General features: G+C 44.6%; 1 protein-coding gene across 2 annotated transcripts in view; it reads right to left on the bottom strand.

Moving 5' to 3' along the window:
• Positions 1-1842: 1842 nt before the first annotated feature.
• Positions 1843-22139, bottom strand: part of ATCAY (ATCAY kinesin light chain interacting caytaxin) — a 77015-nt gene continuing 56718 nt past the window's right edge. For both annotated transcript variants that reach the window (XM_053296504.1, XM_053296503.1), the window contains 5 exons: positions 14526-14624; positions 13319-13354; positions 13152-13187; positions 11380-11412; positions 1843-7536 (listed from right to left, as the gene is read on the bottom strand). In XM_053296504.1, coding sequence (XP_053152479.1) covers positions 7527-7536; positions 11380-11412; positions 13152-13187; positions 13319-13354; positions 14526-14624 — 214 coding nt within the window. In that variant the 3' untranslated portion in view covers positions 1843-7526. The remainder of the gene's footprint in view (positions 7537-11379; positions 11413-13151; positions 13188-13318; positions 13355-14525; positions 14625-22139) is intronic.

Below are 22139 nucleotides of genomic sequence, written 5' to 3'. Positions count from 1 at the left end.
GACCAACCTGGCTGCTTTACCAGCTGCCATTTCTGGACTATGTACAAAGGCAGCCCCACATAGAGCACATTACAGTAGTCAAGTCTGGAGGTTACCAGCATATGTACCACTGTTTTGAGGTCATTTATCTCAAGAAATGGATGCAGCTGGCATATCAGCTGATGGAAAGCACATCACTGCCTCAACCTGGGAAAACAGGGAGAGGTTTGGATCCAGAAGCACCCCCAGACTGTGTACCTCTTCCTTCTGGGGAAGTGTGACCCCATCCAGAACTGGCAGATCAAAATTATCTCCCGAGTTCTGACCCTGCACAATAAGTGCCTCTATCTTAACAGGATTCAGTCTCAGTTTGTTATCCCTCATCCAAGCATCACTGCCTCCAGGCAATTATTCACACATGGATTCATGTTGTGGGGTATCTGAAGAGCCAATCTGCTTTGCAGTAGATTCGCGGATGTTTAATTTGGTGGATTAAATGGATCATTCACATAGGGTCAGCTCCTCTCCACAATCCCTGCAGATCTTTTCCCTGTGTGCATTCCCACAGCTTGCTCTGGGTTTTTTCTCCGGGTTTGCATCCCCAGAGGAGGAGGCGGGAGACTTCTGTTTTGTTTTGTTTTGTAGTTTGACAGATGGTTACGGAAGACCGGCTTGCCTTGCCAAGCAACCGGATCAAACGACAGAACGCTTAACTGAAGAACCTGCTTAATCTGACCCAAATCTGCCTTCATCACCTCATCCACCCACCCCAACCCCAGACCATTTAAGATATAATTCAGGGGAAAGCAAAGTCGGGTGTATACTGGTGCCTGATAGCTCGCAGGGACTTTGGGGTAATCCAGCTGATATGTGGACTTGCAGCCTCCATTCCGGAGGGGATGCAAGCTAAAAGCCATGTGTTTAAAAGCTCCTGGCAGGCATTTAGGGAGTTTATGCCTTCTCCTGATGAAGCTGACATGGAGAAATAGATTTGAGTGCCATACTATATACTGTAGTCGTAATTTCTCCCAACTTGCACCACCTCCTCTTGCAGCAAAGCCCCACAATCTGAGAAACCTCCAGTTAGGAATCCTTCCTGGTGTCAAGCCTCAATCGGCTTCCTTATCATTTCCACCTATTGGTTCTAGTCTTGCATTCAGGAGCGAGAACATGTCTGCCCCTCCATGTGACCGTCTTCCAGATATCTGGATGGTTCTATCTCTCCTTACTCTCCCCCCACCCCAGCTAAACATATTCGGCTCATTCAGCAGTTCCTCGTAACTGTCTTTCAAGTTTGAATCTGTACAGAAGAAAAAGCCTCTCTCTTGAACATGATTGAAAAGAGTAAGATTTGTGGTTAGCTACAAGCTGCTTCTGGGGTGGGAGGGGGAGATGATGCCTCTCTGTTTCTCTGTCTTAGATTGTTTCATTGTAAATAAGCTATATCGATAGTCTCCTGTGCGCTTTCCAGATTAGACCCTAAAACGGGGTCAGGACATATCTCTGAAGTGTGCTCCCACACTTCCTGTGTTGTGACACCGCAGTCCCAATGGATGGGTGTCGTCCATAAGCCGGATGCCTTTTTTTGAATTTAAGCGCTGTGATTTAGTGCTATGATGATGTCATGTATCTGGCGTAAAAAAAGGTGTTGTTTTTCCGGTTTGTTAGTTTTCACGAGACTGCTCCCCCTGGAGGTTTTACGTTTTGACTGCAATTTGCGTGAACAAGGCATTTAGCCGCTTTTGAGCAGCTAATCTGGGAAGCACCCAGTACACTCTCCTCATAAGGAAACAGACTTTGTCAGAAACTGCCCGGAAAATCCCAAACCCTTTAGGAGGCGAGGAGTGCACAAACACCATAATGCAGCTTTGACATTCTAAGTTTTACATCATAACCATGTATGCAAATGCAAGAGACACACTTGTTGAAGACTCAGTCTTTTTAAATTAAACATCCACAGATTTTCTTGGCCTCAAACCAAGCAAGAAAAACAAGAGTAATACATAGCATAAACAGTAATCTGTATCTCCTAGAGTTAAACCATCTAAATACACACACGTTTGGGGGGGGATGTTTATTTCCCCACAATTTTACACGTATATTTTGGGCAGAAGGGATTCCACTTTAACACAGGAAAACCGCAGCTGGTTGTGTGTATGGAGGTGCTGTGTTTTGTCTTGATGTGAAACTTCACTTGGACAGTAGCATGCTATATTATTAATTACTGGGAATATACAAAAACACATCTATATATACATTACCTTTCTCCTCTGACATGTAATGTGAGCGAGCAAAAGTCTTGAGGCAAGAAGTGGGAACCTGGTGGGGTGGAGCAGACACTGAATGAACCAGACTGGACAGCTGTTTCTGCCAGGTTATATACATATATGTGTCTTGCATAAAATTTTAGAAAATCTTTAGATTAGAAATGGTTCAGATCCCTTTTGGTTATACTGTCATGATGCTCACCATTGTGGTTTGGAAAGCAATTATCTGTACTTCCTGTTCCTGCACATCACCATGTTGTTCAAGACAGAGTTATCCCATCTCTCCACTGCAATAGTGCAAAATTGGACATCGGGACAATGCAGAGGAACAGGAAGCATGAGGCAACCAAGCTGCTTGTTCTTTGCACATCAGCATTTCAGAAATTTGCTTGGACTGTGGGGTGTGTAAATCCTGATGTGTGTCAGGACTGAGTTGGGCAAAATATTTTATGACATTTATGTACCTTTATACTTCCCTTCATCAATGTTCTCTCTCTCCTCTCTGCAATTGCAAAACATTTCAAATTGGGAGGTAGGGGTATGTGTATGTATAGTGCAGTTTTCCAAATCTGAGCCTGCCCTTCCAGGGGGAGGGAACACACATGTACAGGAAATGCAACAATTAACTACAAGACAGTAGAAGACAAAAACCAATTAAATGTAGGAGAATGAGTTCTGGTTGTGGAGAGGCTGCACTGGGCCCTTAGAGAAGGATGCATAAACATTTCAACATAGGTGGCAGGATCAGGCCAAGAGTTAATCAATTTCAGCATATTTCCCATCATGGGCAGCCAGATTTTTCTGGACGCTCATAAGCAGGATGAAGGTGATGGTCAGTGTACTCTTTCTCTTTTTCATCTGTGTGCATAATGAGTTGTGTTTTTTTTCCTGGGTGGAAGGATCAAGGCAGTGTGTGCACACATGCATTCAGAGTGGGGCCTTCCTGATTTAACCTGAGTGGGATCTAAAATTAACTGAGTGAACATAAAAAAAAACTTCTGAGTTTTTCCTTAGAGGGAAAACTGATGGCCATCCACTTTTATATTCCAACCATCAACAGATTATCAAAGAGAGACTGCTTCTAAACCTTCTTTCAGGATAGCTGTCTTGGCTGCCAGCTCTCAATCAATCAACCTTTATTACAGTCATAGACCAGCATAAACCTTTAGCTCTTTTTAGACTTACTACTCAGTGAATTTGCCTAATCCCCTTTTTGTAAAAACATGAGCCCTTCTGAAGCAAAAGAGCATATACCCTGAGGTTAAAATAAATTGTCTTTGCAACCAATAGAAATCATGCAAGTCAACTACATTTGCACAATATTCTTGCATAATTCTATAACTCCTAGGATTTGGCATAATTCTAGGAAGGAGCGGCCTAAGAGCAATGCCTGAGTCTTGCTTCTTGATTCCCCCTGGCTTCTGAGAATTGGGCAAGCATGTCTCCATGGCCATAAGGACTATAAACTCAGGGGAATGAGTTTTAGAGTTCAGCACTTTCCTGTCCTTTGGCAGAACTATTTGCACACAGTGCTATCCTATGCCATCTGTTCCCACAAGGATATTGAGAGGACAGACATAACTTTTTAAAAAGAAGAACTGCACTTGAATATAATGTAGGGTTTTCAAGCGATGTTTTGTTCAAAACTACCTGCCCAAAAGAGGGCAGGAGCTGTATCTTTTTTCTTTTTCTTTTGGTTTTCTATTAAGCTTTTAAAATGAAGGCGCACAACAAGCTTTTTGTGCCTTGAAAGCATAAAACCTAGGTTCTGGTGTGTTACATAGGGCTGGAACATTTATATGTAGGCTTTTAAAAATGGTTGAAAACTAGCTTCATTGCAACTAGTTAAATCTATGAATATTCATACATCTTTTCATCTCAGTTAGTCCCCTGCTAACTGAGCAAAGAGGCACCTTTTAAAAGTGATGATTGAGCAGGAGGAGAGCAACTGGCCCTATCCACCCCCAGCACAATATCCCTGCAGTGGCTGTTGCTGGTGTCTACCTTATGTTTCTTTTTTAGACTGTGAGCCCTTTGGAAACAGGGAGCCATTTTATTTATATCGATGTAAACCACTTTGAGAACTTTTGTTGAAAAGCGGTTTATAAATATTAATTCATTCATTCTAGGCTGCAAGCACAACATTTTGAAGTTTTCCTGCATAAACCTTGTTGAAACGAAATGGGGAGGGTCTTGTACAGCCAGCCACCACCACCACCCTGCATTTTGATTCAGCTTGAGCTGCAAAACGTGCACATTGAATGTTCCCTGTGTTTGTTCTGTGGTGTCTTTTTACTCTAGATCTTGAAAGCACTCTCTGTGTATTAATCAAAGACCTGCACCAATATTTTCAGTGTTGAACTCATGATTCTTGCTAAATAAGAACACAAAATGTTCCCAACGTGATGACAAAATAGGTCTCCCCACCCTCGACAGATCACGATATTCTCAGATTTTATAGATATGTTTGCTCAGATGTGTCTTACCCTTTGAGATTGTGTCGGTAGTCATTGGACCCCTATTTCCAAACCCCATCACTTCACACTGTGTGTGTGGTGGGGCATATTTCCCAGCCTTTAACCGCAATACATTCCCTTGGCTCCAGAATGAGTCCCCCCACCCACCCCATTCTGTTAAAAGCAAATGCATAGCAAATTACTTCCGGAGAGAAGCAGGCAAAACAAAAATCAGCAAAACAAAAATGGGAAATAACCATTGTAAATCTATGAATTTCTGCAGAAAATGTCCTGTATGGATCTGCCATTATCCAATTTGGGAATATTCTGATACACTCTTCCATGCTATTTTTGCCACTCAGTCATAGAAGAACACACACTTTGCCTGTGTGTGCCCCCTTCAGGTTCAGTTCCCAGCATCTCCAAGCTAAGAAACTGGGCTAGATAGACCAGTAGCCTGACTTGGCAGAAGGCAGTTTCTTATGTTCTTTGAATATACTCAAAACTGTCCAATGGCCATTTCTTGTCCGGCCTGGAAGATGTCTCTGCAACTGTTCTGATTTTCTTTATAGTACACTTTAAGCACATGATCTACAAAGTTTCAAATGTCTTGATTGTGACCCATACATTTCCCAGAAGCTTTAATGATTTGTGGGGTGTGCCTTGTACACAAAGTTACCCCACAGGATAGATATTCCACTTTCATGGCCCGCAAGGGGCTATGGCTGAAGTGTCCCAGAAGCATATGGCTTCAAGAATGTCAATATGTTCCCACTGGGTTAACGTCCTCCTTTGCTTATGAACAGTTCAGCAAAGTCATCATTGAAAGTGTGTCCTGTTTCCATGTTGCTAACACTCTTTCGCCTGCTTTCACATGGTTTGTTGGTGCATGTTAAACAAGAATGTGAACAAGCAAGCCAGATTTATGTTCCAGGCTGTTTTGCAGCACTTGAAAGAAAAGGATGCCCACTGCTGACATCAAGGAGACTTCAAAAAAGAAAAAAACCTCCTCGGCCTTGCAGGGAAGAGTTGCCAATGTAATTTTGCCAGCACTGCCCTCTTGTGGAACTTGAAAAACATGAGCGCCAAATATAAAGCAGCACATACTGAAATGTTGAGCTACCAGGATCTTGATGTTGCTGGAGTGGAAGATCTAAGCTTGTAACTGTGCGGGTGGGTGATTCAAAGGAGGAACAGTGAGATGTTTCATTCTGCTGGTTGTGATATTAGTTTGGAAATGGCCGTGTTAACGAACAATCTCAGTGCCTGTAAAGTCAGTGTGGTCTAGCGGTCATTGCTTCAGACTTGGGCTGGGGAGACCTGGCCTCAAATTGCCACTCAGCCACGTAGTTGCCTGGGTGATTTTGGGCTGGTATGATTTTAAGGATATGGGAAAGCCTTTCTATATGCTTCCCTGAGGTCTTTAGAAGAACACTGGAATACAATCATAAAAATGAAGGGTGTGTGTGTGTTTCTCAAGCCATGTGATCGCAATATTATTCCTCATCTTTTTGTAATATGTGTATTTCCTAACTCTGTCCCTTTTGGTTTGCACCACTCCCTGTACAAGACCCTTATAGCTCAGTGGTAGAGCTTCTGCTATGTGTGCAGAAGATCTGCGGTTCAGTCCTCAGCATCTCCTGGGCATTTTCCCACACAGGGCTTTTAGCTCACATCTCCTCTGGAATGGAGGTGTGCATTCACATATTGGCCAGATTGATCTTATCTCAAAGTCCCTGCGAGCTATCAGGGAGCACATTACACACGATTCAGGTTTTTCATAGTGTGTTTGAGTGTAACCTGATTTATATCCAGAGTAAAAAAAATCACTTTTTGCATTGGTTATGGGGGGCAACTTCAAACTCGCAGAAAAGCCTGCTGTCTAAAAACCCTCCTGGTAGAGGTGGGAAAGACCCCCATCACAAACCCTGGAGAGGCTCTGCCGGTCAGTGTAGACAAGACTGAGCTAAATCAACTGATGACTGAAAAAGGCAGCCAGCTGTCTTCCCTTTTTTGCTTAGCTGAGTTGTGGGGTGCATGTCCATGCGTCAGCAGCTTATCTCAGACTTTTGGAGGTATACAAAGAGAATGATTGTCCACTGTGTCAATTTCCTTGAGTTAAATTCATATCCTTTTCCCAACCTTGGTATGAAGTGACTTGTGAAAACATTTCTAAAACCTGCCACCGAAGATCCTCTGTCATCTGGGATGAAAGCCACGATGGACACCATTCAGGAAGGTCACAGCAAATAAAATTGACCTTCACATCATTCACCCTGCAAGGCTTCAGCAAAAGGGTTGCCATGGTGTCACAAACCTCGTCTGAAAGGGGAAGAAGGCTGGCTTTGCATGTTTCCTGGCCGAACTATTTGCATGGGGCAGCAGCCTGTGTTATGATGCATCCGTAGGAATGGATATGCACTTGCTGACCCAGCGTTGCTATGCCAGCCTGCAGCGAATAAAGAAAAAACTGAGCACTCTTTCTCCATTTTGGTCTGAACGCCATGTGGTAGGCAAAACAATAGCCTGCTGTTGTGCTTGAATCTTTGTATGTTTGCACCACAAACTCTCTGCAACAGGTGTGAAATGTTAAGGCCTGAGAGCCATTCCGGGGAAGTGGAATTCATTGACTGCTGTACAATGGAGTGTCTTCCAAATGGCCAAAGTGACTTTGTGTGTCTTCAAGATGTAGCGGCAGATTCCTTGGTCTTACAGGACTGAAGATGAGATGGTCATGAGGTCTTAACATCAGGAAGGTCATTTTACAGCGGGTAATAAATCAGGCTGGGTCATTCTTCAGATCCTTCAAGAATAGTGTTGTCATTCATGACATTCTAGAAGCAGAGGAAAAAGAGAAATCAGCAGGGTTACTATTTGAAGCCTTTAATGATAAAGATTCAAGACAAAGAGTGAAAATACTGTAGTTGGGCCAAAATCATAGCCCATCTCAATTTGTTTTAATTGGTTTTATCATGTTGTGAACCGCCCTGAGCCATTTTTGGAAGGGCGGTATATAAATTAAATACATAAATAAATAAAATCTCATTCACTGATGTTGTTCTTACACTCAGCCAACACTAGGCTAAGGAAGCCAAGTTTGTCTTGCCAGCTCATAAGAACCATAAGAACATAAGAATAGCCCTGCCGGATCAGGCCCAAGGATCCAGCAGCCTGTTTTGCACAGTGGCCCACCAGATGCTGCTGGAAGCCCACAGGCAGGAGTTGTTGGCATGCCCTCTCTCCTGCTGTTACTCCCCTGCAACGGGTACTCAGAGGCATCCTGCCTTCGAGGCTGGAGGTGGCCTATAGCCCTCTGACTAGCAGCCGGTGATAGACCTCTCCTCCATGAAGTTATCCAAACCCCTCTTAAAGCCATCCAGGTTGTTGGCTGTCACCACATCTTGTGGCAGAGAATTGGTCCTAGATTTCCTGGCAATCAATTTCATGGGATGACCCCTGGTCCCGGTGGCGCCTCGGTGGCAAACCCACCAAAGAGGCTCACCTCCTAAATGAGGTTAAGGGAGCAAGTGCTCCCTTAGATTGTTCCCCTGCTTGTGTGCTGCGGCAGCTGCTTATAGCTGGTGCTGTGACACTGACGGGCTCTCGCCCATCACTGTGGGGAGCCTCACAAGGCACTGCACACTCACATGGTGCATTGTGGGAGTTCCAGGGGTGGGATGATGCGTCTCATCCTCTGTGCTGCTGGGCAAAGCAGGGGACCATCAGTGCATGGGATCACACGTCCTGACCCTCCTGGACTGGCAGTCTGATCGTCTGTGGGGAAGGCGAGTTTCTGCTGCCTTCCCCACTGCCTGCCACCCAGCCCTTCTCACTGATCCCAAGAAAGGGCTCCCTGTTACTTTAGCAACAGCCAGCTAAAGTCTTCTAGAGCAGGGATTCTCAACGTTGGGTCTCCAGATGTTATTGGACTTCAACTCCCATATTTCCCAGCCCCTGTGGCCTTTGGTTAGGGATTATGGGAGTTGTGGTCCAGTAACATCTGAGGACCCAACGCTGAGAATCCCTCTTCTAGAAGCTCACAAGCAGGGCTTGCTATACTTAGCACCAATTTATTGTTGACTAACACAAGAGAAAAGAGGCATGAGGGCAGGGCTTTTTTGGCTTCCACCCTTTTCAGCTGCTCCGAAGTTGTTGGAAAGGTGTGGCTATAGTGTAGTTATGGAAGATTTGAAGTATTCAGCAGTGTTGGATTGGCTGCTGTTGAGGTGATGTGTTATCCTCAAGGTTGAAGCTACTTGGGAATAGTGTCCCCAGTGTATATATCTAGAAGTTCTCGCGTACTTCTAGTTTTGCTGTATCTGATGGCATCTCTTGCAACAATCAAGTCAGTTTGTGCTCACCTGTGTTGACATTTGGCTAGTGGGAGTTCTGATTTTTGTTGTTAGAATTGCAGATTTGTGATTACAAAAGTGTTTATCGAGATCATTTGCCAAATGGTTTAATTGCTTCTCCTGATTCTGATTGGTGGCTTAATTACAGCTCTTAAGAGGAAAGAGCAATATTTTCCCCAATATATTTCCAAAAAAGAATTTTTATTTTCAGTATATACCTATAGCAATATATTTCCAAAAAGAGATTCCTGCACATTTTGAGGGAAAAGCTCTTCTTCCAGGGAAAATACACAAGCATAAACATAAAGATTTTTCTCCAGCAGGTTACTGCTTTTGCCAACAATCTGTGCAGATTTGGGGGCTGACAGATTGATATAATAGGTGGTTAAAAGTAATTTCAGAGCAGCTAACGAAGGCAGATGCTGAAACATCTTGTCCTTATAAATTTATGTTATATTAGTCTACAATAAATTGGATACATATTTTTATTGACGGCATCCTTCTGTGATTCAGATAATACCTATGGAGTGCTGTTTGAAGCTTCAAAAGTAATCTGTAGTACTCAGCACTGACATTCTTTAGAAGCTTCAGAGCATTGCTAGTCATTGACGAGAATGGGCAAAAGCTGTACCTACAAATGGCAGTTGTGATGTCCAGTTTGTAGATTGATGGTGGAGGCATACATAGCACACAACATTTAATAATACAAATCTGGCTGGATTGAACACTTAATCAGCATCCTGTTTCCAACAGTGGCCAGTCAAATGACTCAAGAAAACCCAAAAGCTGGAAATGGAGGGTGGGAGGGAACCCCATTGTTTAAGCCCCGTAACTGGTATTCTGAGATACAGTGGTCCCTCGACTTACGAACTTAATCCGTTCCGAATGCACATTCGTAGGTCGAAAAGTTCGTAAGTCGAAAAGCGGTTTCCCATAGGAATGCATTGGAAACGGATTAATTCGTCCCGGAGCCTAGGAAAAAGACCCAGACACCCAGTTTTTTGTGCAAAACTCTTTATCAAGTGCACTTTAAAGGCATGCAAACTGCACAGCAACATTACTTTTCAACAATAAACATTTACAACAGCACTTTATCATTTTTTTGGGACCTGATGCAGGTCACTTCAGGGCACTTTAAAGGCAGGCAGGCACACTCAACATGCCTCAGCCAACATTTCTAAACCTTACTCAGCACAGTTTTTGGACCTGATGCAGGTCACTGCAGTGCTTTTCAAAGACAGGCAGGCACAATGAACATGCCTCAGCCAACATTTTAAAGCATTACTGTACACACCTCAGCTTTGGAACATGTTAAGGACACTTGTGTGCAATTCTAAGGCAGGCACTCTTCGAAGGAGCATGCCTCTTTCTTTACACCACACATCTCAACTTGGGAACATGTTAAGGACACTTGTGTGCAATTCTAAGGCAGGCACTCTTCGAAGGAACATGCCTCACCCTCAGGTTACATTTCTTTACACCACACACCTCAACTTGGGAAGAGGAAAAACAGGAAATGTAAACTTGCAAACAGCAATGAACTTTTAAATTTTCAAACCAAAAAAATCATTTCTGGGAAGAGGAGGCAGAGGGTGACAACTGGGAAGAACAGCAAGGTTCTTCCTCCTGCCTTGCCTGCTTCACCACAAACTGGTCCATGGTCTGCTGCCTCTGTCTCTTGCGGAGCATTGCTCGCCATGGGGCAACGACCACATTATCAAAGTGCTCCACAGCTTCCTGGGCTGCAGCCTTATCCTCACTGAGATCGTTCACAAAAATTCGTAAGTCGAGGATACCGCATCTAAAATTCGTAAGTCGAGGAAACCGCATCTAAAACCGCCAACGGTTTTCCATTCGGATGTTGAAAAATTCGTAAGCGTGCGGCCACTTTTTTCGTTCGTAAGTCGAAAAATTCGGATGTCGAGTAGTTCGTAAGCCGAGGGACCACTGTACACTGCTTTTGAACATGGAGGCTCTATTTAGCCATTAGCCAACAGTCTTCCCTACTTCATGACTCAATTCTACTGCTGTTCAATTTCATTGGTTGACCCCAAATTCTTTTGTGAGAGTAAACTTTTTCCCCTCCATTTTCTCCACACCATACATAATTCTATAAATAATCATTTCCCTTCCCCTGCCATCAGTGTGTGTATCTTTTAAATTTAAAACCCCAAACACATTGGCCTTTCCTTGTAATAAAGGCACTACAACCCCTTGATCATCTTGGCTCTTTCTGCTCAGATGCCATAACCCTGATTTAGAAATTCATCCTTTAAAAAAAAAAAAGTTAAATGTTGCAGATAATTAAAAACAAACGACACAGACCTTGTTTCCTGATCATCTGCAGGCAGCATAGGCCTGTTTTGGAAGACAGAATAGTAAATCATTTTCTAGGATTAACAAGAAAACATAAATACATTCCCCATCTTGAAGAGGCAGTCTGAGAGGTGGATTTGCACCTTTTGGGAGTTTTAGGGACCTCTTAGCAGGATGCAGTGATTTAAAGTAGGGAGTTGAACTGAATCCATAAAGTGGTTCATGGGTTTTTTTTTTCTTTCCTTCAGTGAACCTGAATGGAACCTAAACCTAACATCTTTCTGCAGCCTTCTAACAAAAACCAGATTAAAATCAGATGGCTGACATACAAAGCAATGAACACACAGCAAGCAAATTTGTGCTGGCACAAGAAGTTACCTGAGTTTTGGATTTGCAGAATTGTACTCTGGCACAAATGTCCCCATTCCAATAAGTGAGGCAGCTGCAAAACTGTCATGCAAGCATATGTATGCCTATGGTAGCTCAACACTAGTTGTGTAGCTAATGCAATGGTTTTGTGCTAGAACCAATGACCTTCTATTGTCATTTTCCTGATCTTATTGTGTGCATTTCGCTTGTGTGTGTATGTATACACACACACACACACACACACACACACACACACACACACACATATATATATATATATATATATATATATATATATAATATAAAATTATATGGAGTAATATGCATTTTATGGAGATATACTGCAAACAAAAGCTTTTAATATTTTGCATCAAATCTATCTAAATTTGTTTGAAGCAGCTGAACTAGTAATTAAAAACTTGGAACTTGTGTTTGAACTGGGATGAACCTGAATGAAACTAAATTTTTAATGGTTTAACTTAACTCTCTTGACTTGGAAATGAGGAATGCCCGCTTTCTTTATGGGACTGTGTGTATACAAGACATGTGGCTGTTTAAAGTACAAGTCTCTTTGCACCTTCAAACATATACTTTTGCAGGTGCCTGGATTAGGGAAGTAATGAAAGGGGTACTCAATTTGGTATTATGTTACATTTTTATACCACCTGCTCAACACATCTCTAGGTCTAACCTCCACTCCCAATACCCACAGTAATGAAATAGTTCAATGTAGATTATGACCAGTGTTTGTACTAGTCTCTTAAAACAAAAATAATGAGACTTTATAGTGAGGATCTCAAGCTTTGGCTTGGCACCCTGCCCTCTGCACCACTATAGCAACTCAAAAGAGGGTGCTGCTTTTGCCCACTTGGGTGCTGCCAATGCACATAAGAACATAAGAAGAGCCCTGCTGGATCAGGCCCAAGACCCATCTAGTCCAGACTCCTGTTTTGCACAGTGGCCCACCAGATACCGCTGGAAGCCACAGGCAGGAGTTGAGGGCATGCCCTCTCTCCTGCTGTCACTCCCCTGGCAACTGGTACTCAGAGGCATCCTGCCTTTGAGGCTGGAGGTGGCCTTTAGCCCTCCGGCAAGTAGCCAATGATAGACCTCTCCTCCATGAAGTTATCCAAACCCCTCTTAAAGCCATCCAGGTTGTCACATGGCCAGAAGGTGACACAGTGTTTGACCTATAAAGCCTCAGGCTCTAGAAGAAAGGCCAAGCTGCTCTCAGATTGGCCATACCTGCTTCTCTTCTGACCCCTTTGCCCACAGACCTCGCTGTTTCCTCCGTGTTTGCTTCACCCCTTCCTCTCTGCTCCAGCTTGCCTCTTCAAGGACAGCCAATCTTTTGCCTCCACAACTCATATGTGGTGATGCCACCTCTGACAAATTAATAGTAGAATAATTACCTCTCTCTCTCGGTCATGTCCTGCTTCTCTTCTGCCCTGTAAGAATGATAAATTGCATTTTGGAGCATGCCACTACAAAGCAGCAACACAGCAAACAAACGGCACTAAAATCCCAGTTGAGTCATTAATGTCTCTGCATCATTCCCCACACTCAAAGTTACTCCTACCTTTCTCTTCTGGCTCTGTTTCTCTCCTCTTCAAACCTAAAACAAAACAAGACTTCAGTGGTTAAACCAAAAACCTCTCCCTTGTGAAAGCATCTTCTCCTTGGAAAAGAGAAGGCCATGGTGGCTCCCCTTCTCGCTTCACTTGGGTATTTGTTTTTGTTGTTGTTTTAATCACCTTTCTAAATTGAGAAGTGATTGGGAAATAGGAGCTCGTTAGGACAGCTTTTCCTCCTACCTTAGTCAAATGCTGGGTATAAAAATTGAGTAGGATGGCGTTGTCCAGCTCTGCTCCCGTCTCCCACACAATCACTTCTCCCTCATCTTACCTAGTTGTTTGCTCCCACACAACCCAAAACCTTGGTAGAACACTTGTCCTACCCTGCTTTCAGGTGTGTGAACAGCCTCCTTGGCTCTTTTTTGTCTTTGGGGGGGTCTTTTTGTTGTTGTTATTGTTGTTGTTCACAACCCACTGGGGTTGGGCTGGGGACGAAGGTCCTTGCCCAGTACTGCTGGGTACTTTTTAAAACGTGGACGACAAGATATTGGATGTGAGACTTTCTGTATGCTAGGTAGATGCTTTGTTTTGGCATGTCCCCTAATTGTTTTAACACATACAACTGAACAGAATTCAGATTCAGGCTAGCCCAGTACAATCTACTTCAACTAGCTACGACTTCTCACTATCTGAGTACTTGATGTTTGAGAGTACGCACCTGGAGATGCCAGTAGTTTGCCATTTTTGTGTATGCAAAGCCTGTGCTCTACTACTGAGGCATGGCCCCCTTGTCCTGCACCCCCCATTCCTCTTCCTTTCACTGCAAGACAAGGCCTTGGAAGAGTGTGGCTGCCGACTTACTCAAGATTCCCCCCCTTCTCTCCACAAGTAGCAGTGACCCCAAGATCCTTGCAAGTAACGTAAGTGTAGAGAGATGCCGGGTTCCTCACTTGCCTCACCCACCATTCTTTTTATTGGTTGCCAAAGGCCTATTGTCAAGCAAAGTGGGTGAAAAGTTAGTGGCAAGGTGGGATAATGAGGGGATGATAAGCTAATGGAGTGAGTGGAGGATGGACCATTAGCCTTTGTGTCTAGGGATGATGGAAGTCATAATCCTACATCGTATGGGGGCCCAAGGTTGAGACCTAATGGACTGAAGAAAGTTAGTAAGATTTTCAAGGTATTCTGAGAAGTCCAAAGTGTGATACTTACTGTAGGATGCAGTCTGGAATCTGGACATGCTCCATGGGTATGATATGCTCTAGTTCTTCCAAAGTGTGAACATACTGGATTTTATTGATGAATTTCACACTGAGAGAAACAATGCACATATTTATATACACATTTGTTCATTTTAGAATCACATGAACACAAATTTATTTATTTATTTATTTGACACATTTGATATACCGCCCACTCCGAAGACTTGTTTTGTACAAAAACATGCAAAACAAGACAGCATTAAAATTACATTCTAAATAAAACTAAAGTGACTAACGGGGGGCGGGGGATAGATAAACTACAGGGTAAAAGCCTGGCAAAAAAGAAAAGTCTTCAATAAAGATTTAAAAATCGACAAAGAAGGAGCTAAACGAATCCGCAGGGGAAGGGAATTCCAGAGGAGTGGGGCGGCAACTGAGAAGGCCCTTTCACAGGTTCTAGCGCCCCGAATCTCTTGGAAATCGGGGACCAACAAAAGGGCCATCTGACCAGACGGGATGTAACTGGATGGGAGAAGCAGGTCTGTAGGTAAACAGGTGCCAAACCCCACAAGGTTTTGACGGTCAAAACCAGGACCTTAAATTGAACTCGGTAGCGAATAGGCAGCCAGTGCAATCAATACCTAGTATTGGCTTCATTAAGGTTCTCTACAGTTGTTAGCGATGCTACATGCTTGCTGGAGAGCCATTAAGAATTAAACCAGTTTTGTGGAGAGTGAGATTTTGAATTTGAATGAGTTGCACCCAATGCAAAGAATGTTTGGATCCAAGGGTGGTTCTAGAACTGGGATGGGGGAGGGTGGCACTGCTACCAGGTTCCAACATGTAGGGTCAACACAAGCCATGGGGCAGTAAGTCCAGTAGGGTAACCTTGTTGTGGATGGGAGAGCAGCGTGAGCTCAGGAGAGCTCCAGGCATGGAGGAACAGGGAGGGTGGAGACATAGCTGGTGAAAGGAAGAACAGGAGTTGGTCCCAGGTGTGCCAGGTCTGCTAAGGTACAGGCCATGTCTAACTAGGACTGCATGTGGACAGGGTGGGAATTTCAGAGCAGTTATCCCCTGAGCAAAGAGGCACCTTTGAAAGTGGTGATTCTCTTATATTTAGTAGGGAGAGGCAAATGGGCCTGTCCAATCCCAGCACAGGATCCCTTCAGTGGCAGTTGCTGGTGTCTATTTTATGTTTCTTTTTAGATTGTGAGCCCATTGGGGACAGGGAAAAACAGGTTGCTTACCTGTAACTGATGATCTGGGAGTGATCTGTTGACATATATAAGTCTGGGTTCTGCGCCTGCACAGGACCTCATAGGTGGATCCCTTAAACTCCTTGGTACCTTGTGTGCACAGCATGTTGGTTAATTCTGTCAGGCATCGTCTTATTTGGTTCCTGAATGACCATGCAGCAGGATGATTGCTGCAAGTCTTTGGAATGCAGGTAATATATAGTCATTATGAATGTCAATGGATCACGCCCAGATCATCAGTTATACATAAGCAATTTATTTATCTGGATCGTGATCACTTGCCATTCATAACCCTGGGTGATTAATGAGCTCTCCTTAGCGGGAGGGTGCAAGAAGCTATTGCAAAACCCTCTTCAAAACACTCCTTTGTCAGCCTCTGCTGGAGAGTGAAGATCTAGAGCAGGCTTGCACAACTCAAATGACCTGGTGGGCCAAAACTGACCATGACTTTGCTCATGGGGGCCGAGGTCAATTTTTAGGGTGCTGATTATTAAAGTAACATTTAATATCAATCAATTAAAATAAAATGCATTGTTCTTCTGTTCTACCTCTGCCAAATCATCACGCTTAACACGGAGCACTTCTAAGGAAAAAAATTAGAGACGTTTTTCTCTTAATTTTTGATAAGATTATACTTTGAGCTTTCACCACACAGGCTTTTAGAAGAGGGAAAGAGAGAAGCGAGATGGGGAAAGAAAGAGGGAAAGAATGGGATAGGCTTGGCTTGAGAGAGAGAGAGGGATAGAAAAAGGAAAAGGGGATGGGGCAGGCTTGAGGGGAGAGAGGGAGAGAAAGACAGAGAAAAAGCTAGAAAAATACAATGGCAAATTGTACTCAGGCAAGAGCTACTTTTACAATAGAATTTATTAGAACCTGCATTGTGAGGCTTCATTTTTGTATGGGATGTGACCTCTTTTCTTGTGTTGTTTTTTGAGAAGGGGTTTAGGCAGGGGTGGGGTGTATAAAGAGAGAGAGAGAGAGAACATTTGGCCTGTGGAGGTGTGTATCTCCATTATGCTTTATAAATCTTTAGTGTAGGCACCACAATCCTCTTGTGTTTTTCATACAATATGAATTCCTAAAGATTTCGGCCACAATCCTACAAAGTTATGTGTGGGAAATAGTTGTTTCTGCAGCTGGACACAGCCTTGAAGTTCTACCTCAACAACAGTTGAGTTCTACCTTCGCCACAACAACAGCAACACCCCCTCTTGAGCAGCAGCAAACAGAACAGTCTACGTAAAGTTGCTTTGGCTACCTCCCCCGCAACTCACCACCTTCTTAACCTACAGGGGCCAAAATGTCGAACCTCAATGCACTATAAAGGCCCACTCTACTAAGGCCTTGGCAGCACATTAGTCTGGGATACAGACAAGTTATATCTGTACAGCTGCTACTTGGCAAACATGGCAAACTCTGCCATGTCAAACGCAACTTTAATCGCTTGCGTTGAAGAACTTGCCTTTGGGGTGGTATAGAAATGTGTTAAATAAATAATAAATAAACTGCTACTCGGACTTTCAAGAAACGAGTACAGAAGACTGTCTCAGCACCCCACCCACCTGCCTTTCTGCCTCAGTCCGGCTGTTGGCGCAAAGCTCAGGTGGCTCAGAAGCCCATGTGTGAGAATCCTTCTGTGTCTGTGATCTAAAATTTACAGTGACTCACTCGGCCTCCCTGGACAATAGACTCTTTTTCTGCTGCTGCTCTCAGGCAAGATAATGGGGCGGAGGTCCCCCACTGGATGTATGGAGATGGGAAGGGGGTGGGGGGAGGCAGCCAAAGCAACTTAAGTGGACTATTCTGTTTGTTGCTGCTCACAAGAGGCTGGGGTTATTGTTGTGGATTCCACAATGCACCTTTTGAGTTTGTCAGGTGTTAAGGAGATATGTCCATGCACGCGGCATAACTGGAAATTTTTACAGACAAGCAAGCAGTGGAATAGACTTTTTGGTCTAGTAACCTTCAGGCTTGTGCCCTTCTTTCTCAGCCAGTATAAATTGTGACGGCCAAACTTAGCAGAGGTCAATGACCAAGGAATTTGGTGATGGATGTTTTTAATAAGTATTCGTTGTCTTCTTGTACTCTGTATAGAATTTCCAAATGTTTGGATGTTGGTGTCAACATTTGGAGGACCTCTCAGGCAGATTGGGTTGTCTTAGAAATTACCAGCAGCATAGGTCATAAACTGGATCTTTTAGGTCTGCCATTTCTGCAACCTATAGCTGGTAAGATTTAAGCTCCTCATCAGGAGAGAGAGATGTAGTAGGTTGAACAGAAATTGTGCCAGATATGCAGAGGGGGAGATGGTAAACCTATGACTATCCGGGGCCAGAAAGCCTGGTGCCTTACTTAAATCTGCCTGGTGTTCCGTGTCCAGAATCCTCTGTTTGATGGCTGTTTTCGCCTTGTCCCAGCCCATTGCAAGCAGAAAGGATGGGCAGAAGCCCAGCTGTGCCACTTTGTTGTAGACTGCCCGTTTCCAGGAGGACTGAAAGTTGTCTTGCAGGGTTAGCGGGGCCAGGCCCCGTGGGCAAAAGGCTAGTTTGGGCCAGTGGTTGAGAACTGTTATCCAAACCTTAGCCTCCACTTTTATTATGCCAGTTTCCGGCCGTAGCGTGGCGTTGGAGACACAGCAAGGCACTTGTAGGGTCCCTCTCAAGAATTTAGATTGAACACGTTCCAGTATAGCAAGATTGGATGGAGATCCTTGGTGGACGTCATATAATAATTGTGCCAGCAACTTGGCTTCATATAGTTTGAGCGTTGCAGGTACGTAATGGCCACCTCTAGAACGAAGGAACCTCAAGATGGCAGAGGAGCTCCTCTGTGCTGCTAGGGCAACGTGTTCACAGTGGGCCCTTCTTGAGCCAGAGGCATTACGTACCACCCCCAGGTACGTAAAGCAAGTGACTTGCTCAATTCTGTGTCCATCAATATTCCAATGGTAGGTCTTCGGGCTTTTAGCAAAGGCCATGTCCTTGGTTTTTATTTCCAGTTGTTCACTCTTGCAGTGATGAGAAACTGCTGACATTGCCCTTCTGAGGCCTACAGGGATCCTTGAGAGGGTAGCAGCAGCATCTGCATAGAGTAGGATGGAGATGGCTCTTCCGGCCAACTTCCAGGTGGAAGTCAAGGTTGTTGAGACAGCTCACCATGGCATTGATATAGAAGTTGAACAATAGTTGGGCCAGGATGCATTCTTGTATCTCTCCCTTCTGGGTTGAAATAGGGTTCATCTGGTGTCCTTGGGGGCTACATCTCACCTTAAGTGATGTGACTGTGTGAAGGGCGTGGATCAGATAAAGAAGGCATCGATCAATTGAGGATTCGAGCTTTTCCCAAAGCTTAACTCAGGAGACAGAGTCAAATGCAGCCTTAAGGTCTATGAAGGCAGCACAGAGGGAGGTAGAGTTGTTAGAAGAGTACCTTTCAATGAGATGTTGGAGCACCAGGCACTGATAAGTTGTAGATCTGACTTCCCTAAAGCCCACTTGTTCATCTGTCAGCATCTCTTCTTGCTCTAGCCAGTCCTTGAATTTCCCATATATGTGCCTCACATACAGCTTGCTGATGGTGTTGAGCAGGCTAATGGGCCTATGATTGGCAGGGTCATCCCTTTGTCCCTTTTTGAATATGGGGACGATAATTGCCCACCCGTAGGGATGCGGCCCTGGCAGTCAATATGAGTAAATAACGAAGCTAGGACTGGGGCCTACCACTCCAGATTACTTTTTATAAGATCTGTAGGGATGAGGTCTTCTCCCTTCCCACTTTAGATTGTGAGACAAGGGACTCAACCTCCACTACAGTGACCGGTGGCCAGCTACCAGACTTTTATATCCTCTGGAGGGGGACCACAGTTTGCCATTACATCCTCGTATGGGCTCTGGAAGTGAAATTCCCAGGTTGTTGGAGGGATGTGGGAATCTGTTGGGGTTATGCCATTGTAGGAAGAGTTGGCTGTGATGAGCCAAAATGTGGAGGAGTCCTTATCCTTGGCTGCCTGGATGAGTCGTGACCAAGTGGGCCCTCATGGCCTCTCTCTTCTTAGTTGTTGATAGGGTGTCTGCTCCAGTGCTAGCACTGTAGGAGAGGTAAGCAGATGTAAGGGCTTTCTTTGCTTCTATGCAGTCCTTATTGAACCAGGGTTTGGATGGACGCCAGAGAGGCTTTGAAGAGTAGTCCAACTTCCTAATGAAATGTTGTTGGAGTTCACGTACTAAAGCGTCATACTTCTCCAAAGGGGCAAGAGACTCATCTTTTGAAATGAAGTCTCGCTGATAAGTCAGGAAGAGTTCTACTGCAAGCAATTCTTGTATTGTTTGATCAAGCTGAGGTGTCCATTTAGCACAGCATCTCCCCTGACCCTCTGGTAAATTATTGGGAGTGTAGCGAGTCTCCAGACGTAGCTCTTGGGCCAAGGGCACCAGTTGGAGGAGGAGTGGGAAGTGGTCACTATCTACATGATGCATGACTTCAAAGTTCACAACCAAAGGGAGCAGGTTCCCGGTAACAGCAATATAGTCTATGGTGCTTGTTTTTGTACTGGATAGATGTGTAAATTCTCCTGGGTGGTCACTTTCCAGTGAGCCATTTAGGATTTGAAGGTTAAGTCTGGCGGTCGTTTGTGCTAGGCAGAGTCCTGCAAAATTTGCTCTCTGATCCTTTGACAGGCGGGACAGGTGTAGGAGCTCAGATCCTGGGTGAGGGGTGGATAGCTGATGTTGACTAAATCAGGTGTGGTCATCTAGTCCCATCATAGCTTTGAAGTCACTTCCCATCACCACCAGCGCTTTGGGGTTCGCCAGCAGCAGGTCATTTGTGTATTGCTCAAGCTCAGTCCATAGAGAGCAAGTTACAGGTTACAGCAAATTACAGTTACTGAGGTGGTAGGTATACATTAATTAACAGCAGCGAACTGGGACCAAGATGGATTAACAAGGCCATAGCATATTGTTTTAACGAGGTGAGGGGTGTCAGCGTTGCCCACAGGGAGGTGGAGACAAGTATTGCCAAGCCTCCTCTGAGCCTTCCATGCCCAGTCCCAGGTACCACTGCCAAAGAGAGAGAGTGGGATCCATTGAGTGTAAGGTCAGCTGCTGTCCAGGTTTCCTAAACTAGGATTATGTCAAATTGTGAGAAGAAGCTGTTGCAGTCTGTGTCTCTGCAACGAACCCAGCCGGCGAGGTTCCATGATGTGAGCTTGATCCCATGCTGGTCTGGGGGATGTCTGCAGGACTTTATGATAACTTTGTCTGATGCCAGCATCCAGTCGACGTGGCAGCTTTCGAGCCCACACAGTGGGGCTGGGGCTGGCTGGAGATTACAGTCTGTGTGTGGGCATTGCCCCTGTGTAAATTGTTCTAAGTCAAGCCTGAGTTTGTCCAACTTAGTAGAGATTTCATTCAGTTTGGAGGTCAACAAGATCAGAGTCTGGGCTGTCACAGGAGGTAATGGGCAAGAGTTTCCGGGGGAGATGAGTGGCAGACATGGCAGATTTAGGGGCCCTTTTTCTCTGTTCCTGGGGATATCTCCTGTCTGGTCGATTTGCTGAATCGGTGGTGATTGGATTTATCTGGAGCTCCCTTGTGCAGTCCTTGTTGGGTTGGGGAGGAGGGCATTCTAATTTATCAGTGGGCAGGGCTATAAATCTGTTTGTAGTATGTGGGATGGTACTCACTGTTTCTCTTTGTTTTGATGGCGAGAGGAAGAGATCAAATTTAAGCTGTTTCCCCTTCCTCCTTCTTCCAGATTGAGTTTGGGCATCATTTTCAGTCTGGGGGCTTTCTTTGCTATCCCTGCTTCGTTCCCCCCCTTTTGATGGCATGATGGATCGAGGGAGAGGTGCCTTGGAGGGAGTTCTGAAGGGAGCCTCGTGAGGTAGCTGCTAGCCGATCGCCATCTTGGCTCCTTCCCAAAGGCGATGTCCAAATCCAAAGAACAGTCCAATAAACAGTCCAAAGCCAGAAACTGTATAAATTAAACTCTTTCTCTCTCACACACACAACCAAACCCAACCGAGGAGCCGCAGCCACTGAGGTGCTAGATGGCACCTGGCTGCCAGAATGAACTAATGTGCTGTGCACGTGAGGCGGATCTCGGTGCCCACAAGTAGCTTGGGGAATCCACCTGTAAGGTACTGCAAAGGCGCAGAACCCAGGCTTATGAATGGCAATGGGTCACAAGCCAGAGCCATCTTACTTACTTACTTACTTACTTACTTATTTATTTACTGGCTTTATTTCTCTATGTTAGACATTTTGAGAACTCATGTTGAAAAGCAGCATATGGATTCGAAGCGGGAGGAGGAGAGCATCTCTCTCAGGTTCAGAGTTGGAATCTGCTCTCCACAATTCCGGTAG

The sequence above is a fragment of the Hemicordylus capensis genome, chromosome 2, assembly GCF_027244095.1.
Source record: "Hemicordylus capensis ecotype Gifberg chromosome 2, rHemCap1.1.pri, whole genome shotgun sequence".
NCBI classification, from domain to species: domain Eukaryota; kingdom Metazoa; phylum Chordata; class Lepidosauria; order Squamata; family Cordylidae; genus Hemicordylus; species Hemicordylus capensis.
This window is presented reverse-complemented; position numbering and strand designations above follow the sequence as displayed.